At 42.7% G+C, this 16954-nt stretch overlaps 1 protein-coding gene across 1 annotated transcript in view; it reads right to left on the reverse strand.

The window, feature by feature from the left end:
- The window catches only part of SUCLG1 (succinate-CoA ligase GDP/ADP-forming subunit alpha), a 54403-nt gene that overhangs the window by 29634 nt on the left and 7815 nt on the right, over nucleotides 1-16954 (reverse strand). The window contains exon 2 of the mRNA XM_068105942.2: nucleotides 8503-8603. Coding sequence (XP_067962043.1) covers nucleotides 8503-8603 — 101 coding nt within the window. The remainder of the gene's footprint in view (nucleotides 1-8502; nucleotides 8604-16954) is intronic.

Below are 16954 nucleotides of genomic sequence, written 5' to 3' on the forward strand. Positions count from 1 at the left end.
TTACCGTCGCCAGAGGAGAGGGTATTGCATTTGGATCCGTTTGTTACTTGCGAAAATCGAAAAAATAATTCAATTTCAAGTGTATTGGTTGGTCGCGTGCGTCATTTTGTCTGTCTGTATGTCAATCGCATACAGATCACAATTTTATACCGATCTTCACGAAACTTCATCAAATAGGGGAGTTGATCATAAGCAAGAAGCCTATTGTTTTTGAGTTAAAAAGATCAAAAGGTCAACATAGGCCAAAGGTCAACAACTTAGGTTATGTTTCTAAAATCTTCAATTTTCATCAGATTGACGAGAAATTTGAAGAGGATTTCAATGTTAGGTCACTGAATTAAACCACCAATTATTTGTGAGGTCAACATTGGCCATAGGTCAACAACTGAGGTGGAATTTATAAAATCCTCAATTTTCATCCAATAGACATGAAATTTGAACAGGATTTGCATATCCAGTCATTTAGTTCAACCACCAATAATTTGAGGTGTAAAGGTGTCTGAGAGGGGGCAAATAGGCCAAATTTGTAAAATCATCAATTTTCATACCATTGACTTGAAATTTGAAGAGGATTTGCATATTTGGTCATTTAACTCAACCACCAATTATTTTTAAGTTCAAATTTGTTTTATGGATTTGCTATGCACGTCGTTCTTGCTTGTTTGTTTCTGTTTGTCTGTTTCTTTGTCTTTGTTTGTTTGTCTCTCTCTTTGGCCACACAAAATGTATGTGTATTTATTATATTTAATCTTTTATAACCCCAAGACCCTTTCAAACCTTCACAACCCCGATACCTTTTAATACCACAAAGACCACAAAGACCCAAAAAACTATTAGGACCGTGAAGACCCCTTAAAACAGCTAAGATCCTACAAGAGTCACAAACCCTTTTATAATGCCAAGACCATTTCAGACCCCTAAAATGTCTTTCAAACTCGAAGACTCTTTAAGACCCTATGAATGAATGAATGATCGTTTTAAGGCCATTTTCCCCGCTAGAGCAGGGGTTAGCCTTGCGGGCACCGTGACAATCATGGTTCCCTGTTTGAGGCAATGTTTTTATGGCCGGATGCCCTTCCTGACGCCAACCCTTAGTCGCCTCTTACGATGCGCAGGGATACGGTGTACCTATTCTAAACCAGGGTACACACCGGGATCATTCATCCCAGCAAGCTGGTACTCAATTTGCCGACCTCGGAAGGATGACAGGCTGAGTCAACCCCTCTGGCGTTAATTTAGCGATCGACCGGGATTCGAACCCAGGATCCTAGGATCCCAAGCCTGCACCCTAACCGCGAAACCAACACCAGTATCTTTAAGACCCTATAGAATCATAAAAAGCTTTAAATACCCTTGAGACCCCAAAGACCCTTTCGACCCATAAAACCCTTAAGAACCAAAAACACCCTTTAGGATCCAAAAGGCATAGAGGATACCAAAGGCCCGGAAGACCCGAGACACCCATCTGAGGACCCAAAGGACAAAACCACACATGTCTGGGCGAGGATCTGCAACCTCTCATTGCTTTCTTGTTTTTAATGTTATTTTGAGGTAGAAACATTTTATTCAGTTTAAGAAGAAACATTCAAAAGGAGAAGTGGTAGGGAATACAGGAGTATCTGTTCATGGCAGATGGAGTTTGGGTTTTAATGTTGTTGGTGTTGTTGTTATTGCTGTTTGGTTTTGGAGCGATGAGTTTTTACCCTCGCCAGAGGAGAGGGTACTGCATTTGGGGCCATTTGTTACTTGGCAAGAAAAAAAATTTTGGACAAGTATGTTGATCACACCGGTTTATGTGTTTGTTTGTCTGTCTGCTCACTTGTACTTTCCTACAGGTCACAATTTTAAATCGATCTTTACGAAACTTCACCAAATGGTGGAGTTCGTGGTCTGACAGAATCGATATATTTTTGAGGTCAAAAGGTCAAAAACATAGGCCAAAGGTCTACCACTTTCTTCAAATTTCCAAAATCCTCAATTTTCATCCGGTCGACTTGAAATGAACCACCTTTAGAGGCCATTTTTCCCTGCAGAGCAGAGGTTGGCCTTTTTCGGGCACCGTGGTCCCCTTTTTTGAAGCAATGTTTTACGGCCGGATGCCCTTCCTGCCGCCAATCCTTTTAGTCGCCTCTTGCGACACACAGGGAATTACCAGTGAACTGGTACTCAATTTGCCGACCTCGGAAGGATGACAGGCTGAGTCAACCCCCCTGGTGTTAATTCAGCGACCGACCGGGATCCCAAGCCGGCACCCGAACAGCTAAGCCAACACCAGGCTTGGAATATGAATAAGATCGACTTGAAATATGAATAGGATTTACATATCAGCGAACTGAATTCAACCACCAACTAGTTTTGAGATCAACATAGGCCAAAAGGTCAACATAGGCCAAAGGTCAACAATTTCGAATGTCTAAAATCCTCAATTTTCATCTGATTGACTTGAAAACTGAATACGATTTGCACATAAGCTTACTGAAACCAACCACCAACTATTTTTGAGGTCAACATAGGCCAAATTTCTAAAATTGTCAATTTTCATCCGATTAACTTAAACTTTGAAGACTATTTGCATATCAGGTCACTGTATTCAACCACTAATTATTTTTGAGGTCAAAAGGATGCTCTCCTGAGTGCCATTCTACTTTGTTCTGTTTTGCCAAGTGTCGCTCCGTGAGTGATTTTTATCTTGCCAAAACGAAGTTTTTGCAAGATGTATCAGTCAGCTTGTATGTTTGTTTTTTTGTTTGTTTGTGGTTAATCATTTTTTTTCACGTTTAGATCACTCTGTAGACCACAGTTATTATTGGAAACTCCTGTAACTTCGCATATCAGAGTCCTATAGAGATACCCTTCAGCACACAAAATTTTGAAGGTCAAGGTCAAAGGTCAAGGTCACTTTGTGGTCAATCATGGAGGTCGACGAAACACTAATTTTTTGAGTAACTTTGATCGGATCGTCTCCAAACTTCATGGGAATCTAGTATATGGTCCGGCGCTCAGCTGATTAGTTTTTGGTGGCGATCGGCCTTGACCTTCATGGTTAGCGCTGGAGGTCGAAAATTATTGACCCCAAGGTCAAATTACGAAACCCTTATTTTTTGAGTAACTTTGATCTTATGATCTCCAAACTTGGTGGGTATATAGGGTGTGGTATGGCGCTCAGTTGATTAGTTTTTGGTGTCGATCGGCCTTGACCTTCAAGGTCATTTTGAAGGTCATTCAATTTTGACCAAAAGGTAAAATTTTCAAGTTTCAGTTACCATATCGAGTAGTACCTCAAATTGAAGCCCTTGTTGAGTGCTTTCCAAACATATAACTAGTTTGACAATGTGACGTCATTTGACGGCGTTATGACGAAAAAACTGCACTTTTCATGTATATTGTATTGCTTTAGTTCGCATTGTTTAGGTCACTCTGTAGAGCACAGTTCCCTTTGGAAACTCTTGTAAGTTCGCATATCAGAGTCTTTTAGAGATACCCTTTAGCACACAAAATTATGAAGGTCAAGGTCAAAGGTCAAGGTCACTTTGCGGCCAATCATGGAGGTCGACGAAACACTAATTTTTTGAGTAACTTTGATCGGATCGTCTCCAAACTTCATGGGAATCTAGTATATGGTCCGGCGCTCAGCTGATTCGTTTTTGGTGGCGATCGGCCTTGACCTTCATGGTTAGCGCTGGAGGTCGAAAATTATTGACCCCAAGGTCAAATTACGAAACCCTTATTTTTTGAGTAACTTTGATCTTATGATCTCCAAACTTGGTGGGTATATAGGGTGTGGTATGGCGCTCAGTTGATTAGTTTTTGGTGTCGATCGGCCTTGACCTTCAAGGTCATTTTGAAGGTCATTCAATTTTGACCAAAAGGTAAAATTTTCAAGTTTCAGTTACCATATCGAGTAGTACCTCAAATTGAAGCCCTTGTTGAGTGCTTTCCAAACATATAACTAGTTTGACAATGTGACGTCATTTGACGGCGTTATGACGAAAAAACTGCACTTTTCATGTATATTGTATTGCTTTAGTTCGCATTGTTTAGGTCACTCTGTAGACCACAGTTATTATTGGAAACTCCTGTAACTTCGCATATCAGAGTCCTATAGAGATACCCTTCAGCACACAAAATTTTGAAGGTCAAGGTCAAAGGTCAAGGTCACTTTGTGGTCAATCATGGAGGTCGACGAAACACTAATTTTTTGAGTAACTTTGATCGGATCGTCTCCAAACTTCATGGGAATCTAGTATATGGTCCGGCGCTCAGCTGATTAGTTTTTGGTGGCGATCGGCCTTGACCTTCATGGTTAGCGCTGGAGGTCGAAAATTATTGACCCCAAGGTCAAATTTTGAAATCGTAGGTACCATATCGAGTAATACCTCATATGAATGCCCTTGATGAGTGCTTCCCAGATCTGTAAACAGTTTGACGCTATGACGTCATTTGATGACGTCATGACGAAAAAACGGAATTTTCATGAAAAAATTATTTCCTCAGTACTCATCAAAATCTTTCAATATTTCATGTGCGTTGGTCATGAAGACATACTATTCACCATACGAAATTATTAAGGTCAAGGTCAAAGGTCAAGGTCACTTTGCGGTCAATCATGGAGGTCAACGAAACCCTTATTTTTTGAGTAACTTTGATCTTATGATCTCCAAACTTGGTGGGTATATAGGGTGTGGTATGGCGCTCAGCTGATTAGTTTTTGGTGTCGATCGGCCTTGACCTTCAAGGTCATTTTGAAGGTCATTCAATTTTGACCAAAAGGTAAAATAGACAGATGCAGGGGCAAGATACGGTTCACCCTGTGGGTGACATATGTTCATTTTTCATTTGTCTGTCTGTCAGTTTGTCCGCACAGAACGTGGAGTATGCTTTTCTCTGCAACAGTTGGTCCCATTGCCAGGAATGTTTCACCACAGGAGTGCTTCCTCCTGTATAATTTTTTAATGATAATTATGACATCATAAGTCACGTGGTATGGGCGCCATCTTGGAAAAACCCAAAAAGTAGAAAGCTTGATCCTATCAGTTTGAAATTTCTTGAGCATGATATACACATAAATTGTGTGGGAGAATTAAAGTAATGACGTCATCGGTCACATGCTTCAGCAGCCATATTGGATAGAACATAAATCTACGTCATCAATAAACCAATTTATCAAACCACGTGCGTTCGATACGATCTGGCACCCCGCTCTGCTCACCAAACTTTCCTCCTTTGGTATCCATGGAAATCTCCACACATGGCTGGCGGACTTCCTCTCCAGTCGTAAGCAACATGTGGCCCTGAATGGGTTTCTCTCATCTCCTCTTCCTGTTCAGGCTGGAGTTCCCCAAGGCAGTGTCCCGGACCCTGTGCTTTTTCCTGTCTTCATCAATGATCTCTCCAGCCCTGGTGTTGGGCTAGCGGCTAGGGTGCCAGCTTAGGATCCAAGGATCCTGGGTTCGAATCCCGGTCGATCGCTGAATTAACGCCAGGGGGGTTGACTCAGCCTGTCATCCTTCCAAGGTCGGCTAATTGAGTACCAGTTCACTGGTAATTCCCTGTGTGTCGTAAAAAGGCGACAAACAGGGTTGGCGGCAGGAAGGGCATCCGGCCGTAAAACATTGCTTCAAAAAGGGGGCCAAAAAACAACAACAACCACGGTCCCCGGAAAAGGCCAACCCCCGCAAAAAATGGCCTCTAAACGGTGGTTTTTATCAATGATCTCTCCGACTCTCTTGAAAATCCTCTCTATCTCTTTGCTGATGACTCCACTCTCTGCCGCTCCATTCCTCATCCCTCAGATGGGCAGTCTGCAGCCTCCTCACTCTCTGAAGACCTGGACAAAATCACAGACTGGGCAAACAAGTGGAACATGTCATGTCTTTCAATCCTGACAAATTTCACACTCTTACGATGTCTCTCCGAAAAGACCGATTGAACAACCCTCCCATCCACTTTCTGAAAAATCCTCTCCAAGAAGTTCTTTCACTCAAGCTTTTGGGTCTCACTATCTGCCATGATCTTTCCTGGGAAAACCACATTTCAAATCTGGCCTCCAAAGCCAGTCGCTCACTGGGCATCCTCCGTGGTGCGAAGTCCTTCCTTGGCACACCTGAGCTCCTCACCACGTATAAGGCTTTCATCCACAGCTCAATGGAATACTGTTCCCCCTCTGGGCTAGTGCTCCTGCCTCACACCTAGCTAGTCTTCACGCTGTGAAACCAAAGCGTTCAGAATCATTGGAATCTCCCGAGATGAAGCTACCTCCGAGGGCCTTTCACTTACTCACCGCGGGCAGGTTGGTGGTCTTTCTGTCTTCTACGGACTCCTCTCCGGCCTTGCTCCTCCAGCTCTCTCTGGGCTCTGTCCCCCAAATATTCCTACAGGTCGCACAAGATCTGCGTGCAACCCTCTTATTGTTAAACTGCAAAAATCAAGACTCTCTGCTCACCTTCACTCCTTCATTCCTCTTTTCTCCCACCTCTGGAACAAACTCCCTCACTCTCTTAAATCCCACTCCTCCCTCCAGGTCTTTAAAACAGCTGTTCACCACCATCTCTTATCTTCCCCCATCCAAAACCTTGATCTTTTCTACCCCCGCTAATTTCACCCCAAATCCACTTTTTTGAAATACCAACCTCTTTCCTGGAAGTCCTTGGTGTCCTTGTGTTTATACTTCTCCCACCACCCCCCCCCCCCCCTTCCCACGCCGCCTCCCCCCAAGCCCTCTCCCTCCCACACATTCCCGATGTCCCTGCTCTCAAATGTTGAGTTTATGTGCTTCCCCTTCTCTCCCCATCTTGTCTACCGCTCCCTTTTCATATACTTCGTTTGTCTGTTTCATTTGTCTGTGTGATAAATGTTAGCTCTTTCATGAGCCTCGATTCTGTATACAAAAAAAAAACAAAAAAAAACACAAACACAGCAGGTAATAATTTGTTTGGAAAATAATTCTAATAGTTTGCGAATAAATAATTATATTTCATGCTTGTGTTACGGATTCGTCACTTCCGTTGTGGTGGTTTTCATCCACTGTAAACATTTTCGATTCCATGTACTATTATTGTTGTCAAAAGGTTTATTGTTTATGAACTGTTTTCAAAAGGTGAAAAAGTTAAGTTTAAATGAAACCGGAACCGGACAACGAAGAAGAGGAAGAGGAAAAGAAGGTGGAGCGAGTGGAGTCGGACAAGAAGGAGCCGAGCTACTTACGGTCTGGAGCGAACGTTGGCGAGCAAGAGTCACGAGTGAACTTTTGGTTTCCCGGGAAAGGGATTTCTGCGACAGAGATGTTATCGCTGTGACAGATCAACCTGCGTGTCAGGTTTTGCGGTGGATTCTGAAGAGAATCATCGTCATCATTGTCATGTCGCACGAGACCGGGCCGTCGGCCATTTTGACTCGCGCAGGACTTGCGCTTCGCTCAAGGTTTCGTCTTGTTTTGACCATTTTCACCGCATTCAGACGTCGATCTGGGGTGTGTGCGTGTGACGTGGCTTTTGAGTGGAAAGTCTGCGTGTCGCCGACTGAGCGGTGGAACGTCCATACCCGAGGGTGTGATTTCCCAGTCGCCTGGAGGGCGCCTTTGGATTTCCCAGTCGCCTTGAGGGCGCCTTTGTGCAGCTTTGGCTGCGTGACTGTAACTGTCATCCGAACAGGATTCTGGTCTCGATTGGACATTGATCTGACGATCGCTGGAGCGAATCCACTTTGGCTTGAAGCTGGGAATTAGAGACATTGGGAATCTTCTCTTTCCGCTCACTTGGAGCACAGCGAGTTATATATTACGAAACTGATGGTACCATCATAGGACACATATTGATTGTACTTTTGATTACTATTATTGTTGTACTGTTGTTCTTGTGTGATCTTAATACAATATTTGTTTGTTGGTAACAATTGGTGTGGCTTCACCATTGATCTTTGACATACAGAATAACACATTTTTCTGCCGTGACTCCTCTCGGGGCTCGGAGGTACACCGTGACCAGGGGGTCGGGGAGGAGCACGTAACACTTGTTTTCTTCTGTTTATTTCTTATTTTAGTGTTTTTATTAATGTATAAATGTTTAACATTGTCTGTTATGCACGGAAGGACTTTTATTACCATTTGAAAATAACCATTCGAATTTATCGGACTTTCAGCATTAACGGACAACCCTTCCCCCCTATTCATCCATTATATTGAGGTTTTACTGTACTTCTCTGTGTGTATCTTACTCGTGATGGTATAACACAATAACCAAAAATAAGAGTTTTTACAAACTCACATGGAGTTACAATCGCACCAGTCATGGTAGAAAATTAGTGGAAATTTAAAAGTGAAGTGATGTCTGGCAGCTGTCAATTTCAAGTAATGTAGTAACAGTAATACTACATTTATTATTATAGATTACTTTCTAAGCAAGTAATAATGGTAACAAAAATAATTCACCAAAAATACCAATCATTGCATCCAAGCCAATCACAAAGTGATGACTGATGAGGTGTTATTTTGAATCAGCAACATACCTGCTTTCCTGTGAAACCTTGACATATCACCTTAGTGTCCTTGTCAATGTACATGTGGTTACGAGATGCAGTGTAGCAATTTCGAGCACCTTTCGTCTCACCTACAAACAGCAACAGGCAAACTGTCCGTTGGTACAAATGGCATCTATAAAGAGCGTAAACAACCAAGAGGATACAAAATGAGGATAATATTTACAGTAGCATCACAAAATGAGTTTGAAAAAAATGTTGGTCGACTTGAGATATTGTCCCAACCTTTTTATATGCAGTAAGGGGGTTTTTTTGTAGTAAGGGGGTTTGGGTGAAGTTGTCTTTTAACGGGTAGCATTATAATGTCCATCCCAAATTTCCCTGAGGGGACAAACAGTCACCCAGAGTGTAATAGCAATGCATGTAGACAATAAAAGGTGGACAGGCACATTATCCCCTTGTTAGCAGAATGAATGAGGCAGCTAAGTTTTTACCACCACTCCAATTCACATGAGAGGAGTTTGGTTTTTCAGAGGCTTGCAATCCAAAGGATTAATATTGAAGCCCTTACCGGATTTCAACACGCAACCGCTGCCTTACCCGTTAAGTAACCCCAGCACCGACAAAGGTAAATATTTCACCATACAAAGTTTAGGAAATAAATATACAACAAAACATCAGATTGAAACAAAAAAATGTTGCTCAAAAACATTTGCATCAACATGAAACATAAAACGGATATTTAACAAAAGAAAACACATTTGCATCTCGCACATTTTTTGCCAAGAAACTTGCGACGCTTTGAACAAACTCAAACAAATTTAATAATTTGATCTATGTTTGGGTTCACTCATCGGAGCATCACCATGACATCAGTACCAAAAGTGAGCTGTGTTAGACATTAAATACAGAGCGGCCACACCTCTAGAGTATCATTAGATGTTACGATTATTTGACCAGGTATTACAGTGCAAATTAAATATACTGTACTTGTATTTTCAGGATGATGTCCAAAACGAAATGTGGACTCAGCAATGTCAGAGAGAGGTGAGAGTGTAGATCCACTTTCTCCATGCCATACTAGCATAATTTCAACAGTGTGAAAAATGCTGTAGAACAAGCAAGGCTCGCTGCATTCATCGATGATCAGGCTTTGTTCCATACTAGCAAGTTAGTTGTTTGTTCCCACACGGGATTCGAAACGAGGTATAGTCAGGGCCCTTAGGGATATTTTGGTTCAAATTCTTCCAAAAGAATCAAATTTGGCGCAGATGTTGCCCATGCCATACTCTTTCGATTTTTGACGGGCGCCAAGGGCGGTATGATCCGGGGACCATACCGGTCCATCCCGCCATGTCACCTGAACTATGACGTCATAATTAGGATATGCATCCAATCACATGGCGTACTATAAGTGGTCAAAGTTCAAAATGAATCGATCGAAAAATGAAGGCAGGGATCCATTTTTAAGGTTTTCATAAAATCCAATATGGCCGCCAGGTCACATGAGCTATGACGTCATATTTATGACATGTATACAATCATGTATACATGAACCCGGATCATGATCGCACAAAAATTAAACACAAGGATATGGCATACAGTTCATAAAACATCAAAATCCGTACCCTTGTAATTTGACTGGTGAACTGCATATGCCTGAAAATTAGGAAATACACATGTAAATATTTCCTCTAATTGTCAAAAATACGGTCAGAGTTCGATTACCCAACCCAGAAACATAAAATGGTGAACCTCGAGGAAATCTTGACAAAAAACTCAAAAACCGACATGTTTGACTCAAAAATGACCTTTAAGATGACCTTGAGGGTTGACCTTGACCTCGAATCATCAAAATAACATCATAATTGGATTCCTCGACCTAGAAAACCCCTGAAAAGTGGTATCATACATGATTCCAACGCTTTTGGTTATTTAACTGATTTTCCTCTAATCCGGGTGGCGGCCATTTAGCATTTCGCCAATATGGGGCCCCCGGGGTCAAAAATCGAAAGAGTATGGCATGGGCAACATCTGGGCCAAATTTGGTGCTTTTGGAGGAATTTGAACCAAACGGCCCCAAAATATCCCTAAGGGCCCTGAATAGTAGGGATGCAGGCGGCAAAAATAAAATTGCCGTCTTCTGCTATTGAACCGGCAAGCTGGGAGAAACAATTCACATTTATTGCTACATGTGATGCAATTTAAATGCTCTAATAGTGGTGAGGTGCTCCATTTCCTTCGTTTGCATAAACAGTAGAGGCTGACAATCTGGTTGTTGTGGTGGAGAGTGGGTGGGAGATGCAGGAAGTAGTGAGGGAGTGGAAGGAAGGAGGCAATTGAGAAACATGGTTTGAAAATGAACATGGAAAAGACGGAGGTGATGCTGGATGGGCAGTAGAGAAAACGAGATGGTATTCATAGAATACTTACGCTGCGCAGTCAACTTGGTGCGAGCCAACTCTTCTGTTTTTGAAGGGGGTTTTTTTTTTGTTTTGTTTTTTGATCCAATATGGCTGCCAGACCACGTGAGCGATGACATCATAAATATATATTCTCTAATACAATTGTTGCGTAGATCACACTTAATAAATTTCAAACTAATCAGATTAATCATTATCCCTGTCGAATTACGACGTCATAATTACGGCACCAATGACGTCATCGTTAACAACACCTATTCCCCATGCAGAGTTCTTTACAATGAGCTACGTTTCAATTTTTTCCATGGAGCGGTTTCGGAGATATAGAGGTGCAACGTTTTTTGGTTTTTCCAAGATAGCGCCTGTACCACGTGACCTATGACGTCATGATTATCATTAAAATATTCTACAGGAGGAGGCGCTCCTAAGGTGAATATTGCGTGTCAATCAGACAAATGTTTGCAGAGAAAAAAAAATTCATACTGAGCGGATGAAGCATTATACTTGTCGAATTATGACGTCACGACGACGACACTGATATAATCATTAACATATCTTATTCCCCATAGTGAGTACTTGACAATGAGCCATAATTAAAGTTTTTCCATGGACTGGTTTCGGAGATATAGAAGTGCAACATTTTTCGATTTTTCCAAGATGGCACCTGCACCACATGACCTATGAAGTCATAATTATCATTTTTAAAAATTATACAGGAGGAGCTCCGATGGTACACATTTCGTGTCCATCAGGCTAACAGTTGCAGAGGGAATTTTTTTTTTCATACTGATCAGATAAAGCGTTGTACTTGACAAATTATGAAGTCATAATGAAGGCACCGATGACAACATACACTACATGGACAAAAGTATGCGGACACCCCTTCTAATTAGTGGTTTGGCTGTTTCAGCCACACCCATTGCTGACAGGTATATATAATCAAACACAGCCATGCAATCTCCATAGACAAACATTGGCAGTAGAATGGGCCGTACTGAAGTGCTCAGTGACTTTCAACGTGGCACCGTCATGGGATGCCACCTTTCCAACAAGTCATTTCGTCAAATTTCTGCCCTGCTAGAGCTGCCCCGGTCAACTGTAAGTGCCGTTATTGTGAAGTGGAAACATCTCGGAGGACCAACAGCTCAGCCGCTAAGTGGTAGGCCACACAAGCTCACAGAACGGGACCACTGAGTGCTGAAGCGCGTAGTGTGTAAAAATTGTCTGTCCTCGGGTGCAACACTCATTACTGAGTTCCAAACTGCCTCTGGAAGCAACGTCAGCACAACAACTGTTCGTCGGGAGACTTCATGAAATGGGTTTTCATGGCCGAGCAGCCACACGTAAGCCTAAGATCACCATGCGCAATGTCAAGCATCGGCTGGAGTGGTATAAAGCTCACCGCCATTGGACTCTGGAGCAGTGGAAACGCGGTCTCTGGAATGATGAATCACGCTTCACCATCTGGCAGTACAACGGACGAATCTGGGTTTGGCGGATGCCAGGAGAACACTACCTGTCCAAATGCATAGTGCCGCCTGTAAAGTTTCGTGGAGAAGGAATAATGGTCTGGGGATGGTTTTCATGGTTTGGGCTAGGCCCCTTAGTTCCAGTGAAGGGAAATATTAACGTTACAGCATACTATGACATTCTAGATGATTGTGTGCTTCCAACTACATTGTGGCAAAAGTTTGGGGAAGGCCCTTCCCTGTTTCAGCATGATGCCCTCATGCACAGAGCGAGGTCCATACACAAATGGTTTGTCAAGATTGGTGTGGAAGAACTTGACTGGCCTGCACAGAGCCCTGACCTCAACCCCATCGAACACCTTTGGGATGAATTGGAACGCCGACTGCGAGCCAGGCCTAATTGCCCAACATCAGTGCCCAACCTCACTAATGCTCTTGTGGCTGAATGGAAGCAAATCCCCACAGCAATGTTCCAACATCTAATCTAATGGAAAGGCTTCCCAGAAGAGTGAAGGCTGTTACAGCAGCAAAGGGGGGACCAACTCCATATCAATGCCCATGATTTTGGAATGAGATGTGTGATGTTCGGGTGTCCACATACTTTTGGCCATGTTGTGTATTTCATTCCCCATGAGGAGTACGTGACAATGAGCCACGTTTCAACTTTTTCCATTCCATTGATTGGTTTGGGAGATTGAGGTGAAACGTTTTTCCAAGATGGCGTCTGTGCCACGTGACCTCTGACATCATAATTATGATAAAAAAAATTCTACAGGCAGAGGCACTCCTATGGTAACATTCCGTGTCAATCGGACTAACGGTTGCTGAGAAAATTAATTTTAAAAATACAGACACGCACGTAGACATGCCAAACATAAGCACACAACAGAATGCCTAACCCTGCTTTTCGCTTTGCGAGTGCAGGGTAATAAATTAATATCAGTTTAGAGGGGAACGAGCTCAGCACAGGAAATAGCTTTTTGAGTATCTGAGTGAAACAGTGACAAGGGATGGCAACTCTGAGGCAGAGGTGCTGAGTAGGATTCACGTAGATGTGAATGCGCAAACGGTGGAGTGGCAGACAGACGTAACACCAGCCTATCTTTATGATCTGGAGACGGTGACACTGACAGAAACAGGCTGCAGGTTTGCGAGAACAACTGGGTCAGGAGGAATGTGGGAGTGAAGAGGGTAGATAGTAGGAGAATGGATGAACTGAGGGAGAAGATTTGGGTGCAGATGAGCTTGACAGGGAGATTGGTGAAATGCCGGCTGAGATGAGTTGGATGCATGGAGCGGATGCGGGAAGCGAGAATAGCAAAGAGAGCGGATAAACAGTTGGGAAAAAAATCATCAAATTTGGTGGTATTGATAACTGTATGGCACAAAGGTGTAAGAGCTGTCATTTTTGGCCCTGTCCCCTAGGGCAGAGTGGGAAACGTGGGGATTTGCGATGGTGCACCATCGACTTCACTCAAGTTAGGATTACAATACCATGGCAGAGTTCCTATCTGATGGGCGATCATGTTGCAAGCATGCAACACGTTCTTCTGACGCATACCTTTATTTTGGCAGTGTATAGGAAACAAACCGTTACCTCGATCGCTCCCAAAAATAAACTACAACAACACTCTTAGACATAACGACGTCGACCAATGCGCTTCCGCCCACATTTTTCATCATTATACATACTTGTCCCAATCCCTGGTGTTGGGCTAGCGGTTAGGGTGTCAGCTTAGGATCCTAGGATCCTGGGTTCGAATCCCGGTCGATCGCTGAATTAACGCCAGGGAGGTTGACTCAGCCTGTCATCCTTCCGAGGTCGGCTAATTGAGTACCAGTTCACTGGTAATTCCCTGTTTGTCGTAAAAAGGCGACAAAAAGGGTTGGCGGCAGGAAGGGCATCCGGCCGTAAAACATTGCTTCAAAAAGGGGACCAAAAAACAACAACAACCACGGTCCCCGAAAAAGGCCAACCCCCACTTGCGGGGAAAAATGGCCTCTAAAGGTGTTTTTTTTTTTTATACATACTTGTCCCAAGTTTGATTTAAATCCATTCAGCTGTTTACAAGTGTCACGTTTTTATGTGGCATAACCTCTGACCTCACCAAAATCACCTCAGTCCTCACCTTTGATGCCAAAATATAATCAGTTAATCTTTGCATAATATATATTTGTACCAAGTTTTGTCAAAATCCCATCACCAGTTCACAAGCTGGTGCAGCAACATAAGTTTTACTGAACATGACCTCTGACCTCTTGACCCCATAATCTAATTACCTTCACCACCAAAGGTGGATGGAGGTTATGTTTTCATCCCTGTCTGTCCATCTGTCTGTTTGTCTGTCTGTGAACATGATATCTCAAAATGTTGTGGAAGGATTCGGACGAAATTTTGCAGAGATGTAGCGTATGTGACAAGGACGAAATGATTAGATTTTGGTGAAGATCCGGATTCGAATACAGCTAGTAGAATTTTGAAAGTTATTCTTCAACTTTGGTAGATGGGGCCAAACATGATAAATAGCAGGATATCTCAAAAAGTTGTGGACGAATTATTTTGATTAAATGTGATTTTGTATTGTGATTTTATGGTCTACTCTGGGATACAAAACGTAAACTGTTCACCTGGCAGAGGTGTGCTCTCTACTGAGTGCCGTTCTAGTTAGTTCATGTTTACATCATCATAGCCCCCACAACTCTGGCTGTGTTCTGTCCCACAAATATTCCTACAGGTCGCACAAGATCTGCCAGCAACCCTCTTCTTGTGAAACTGCCAAATTCAAGACTCTCTGCTCACCTTCACTCGTTCATTCCTCTTTTCTCAAGCCTCTGCAACAAACTCCCTCACTGTCTTCAATCCCACTCCTCCGTCCAGGTCTTTAAAACATCTATTCACCACCATCTCTTATCTTCGCCTATCCAAAACCTTGACCTCTTCTATCTCCGTTAAAACACCCAAAATCCACCTCTTTCAATCTCCGACTTCTTTCCTGAAATTCCTAGTGGTGTGCATTTGCTTAATACCGTGTACCCCTCCAACCTCCCCCCCCCCCCCCCGCCCCCTGCCCTCCAGCCCTCTCCCTTCCACAGAGCTTGTGTGCTTCCCTCTCTCTCCCCCTCTTGTCTCCCTCTCCCTTTATTGGGTGTTTATGTGTCAGTTTGCGTTTTTGTGTTTAATATGTTAGCTCTTACACGAGCCGCGACTTCGTATACAACAAAAATAAATTTAGAATCAAAATATTATAAATACTTGCACCAAGTTTGATTTAAATCCCTTCAGCTGTTCTCACTTCATCACATTTTTACCTGACATGACCTCTGACCTTTTTGATCTCGATGCCATAATCCAATCAGTTCATCTTTGCATCATATATACCACTACCTGAATGCACCCGGGGTTGCCCGGGTTCTTTTTGAATGAATTTACTACTATAATTCAACTTTTACTCGCGGCCATAGAAGATTGACTACTATAATTCAGCTCAGCTTTTAATTGCGAAATGGGCCCAGCCCGGCTGAGCGGGCTCGACCGGCCTCGCCACCTAGCCTATAACCTTCCCAGGGTCTGTCCCGTCATTTTTGGTTCTTTTTGAATGAATTTGCTACGATAATTCAGCTTTTACTCACGGCCGTAGAAGATCGACTACTATAATTCAGCTCAGCTTTTAATTGCGAAATGGGCCCAGCCCGGCCGAGGTGCCCTCGACCGGCCTCACCACCTAGCCTTCCACCTTCCCGGGGACCGTCCCGACATTTTTTGTGTCAGAGGTTTCCTCCTATCTTTCACTGTTCAGGAGATAAGCGCGTGCAGACAAACAAACAAACAAACAAACAAACATTTTATTTTATATATGTAGACAGAAGATAGATAAGAAGATTACTTGTACCAAGTTTGTTCAAAATCCCATCATGCGAACATAATTTTAACTTAACATGACCTCTGACCTTTGACCTCTTGACCCCAAAATCAATTCGTTCATCTTTGCATCATAGTTGTAGCCAAAAATATTGGCACCCTTGCACTTTTTTTATTTAATGCAACATTTATTCCAGAAAATTGTTGAAATTAAAAAATATTTTGGTATCCACATTTGTATTTCTTTGGTTTGCAGTGGAACAAAGAAAAAAGCTGACACAATTACTAAATCTGAGCTTTTTCCACACAGAAATCCTAAAATGGCCTTGACAATATTATTGGCACCTTTTAGAAGTTGTTAGAAATAATTAGATTTCAAGCAGGTGATTCTCCTTTACTTTGGAATTCATTTTACTTTACTTTACTTTGGATTCTCCTTTCTCCATCGCTGCTCCCACCCTCTGGAACTCACTACCTCACACCATCAGAGACTCCTCCTCACTCACCGCATTCAAAGCATCACTCAAGACCCACCTGTTCAACACTGCATTCAACATTTAACCCACAGCATTTAACCCCTGACTATCTCTTCTCCTTCTTCCTCCCTTTTGCTTTGTATATTTCACTATTGATTAGTTTTTTGCAATTGTTTTTATGTTTTGCTATGCATTATGTTTTGCACTCTGTCAAAGCATCTTTGGGCTCCCTGAAAAGCACTATATAAAATAAAT

Source organism: Myxine glutinosa, chromosome 2 (genome assembly GCF_964187855.1).
Source record: "Myxine glutinosa chromosome 2, kmMyxGlut1.1, whole genome shotgun sequence".
Classification (NCBI taxonomy): domain Eukaryota; kingdom Metazoa; phylum Chordata; class Myxini; order Myxiniformes; family Myxinidae; genus Myxine; species Myxine glutinosa.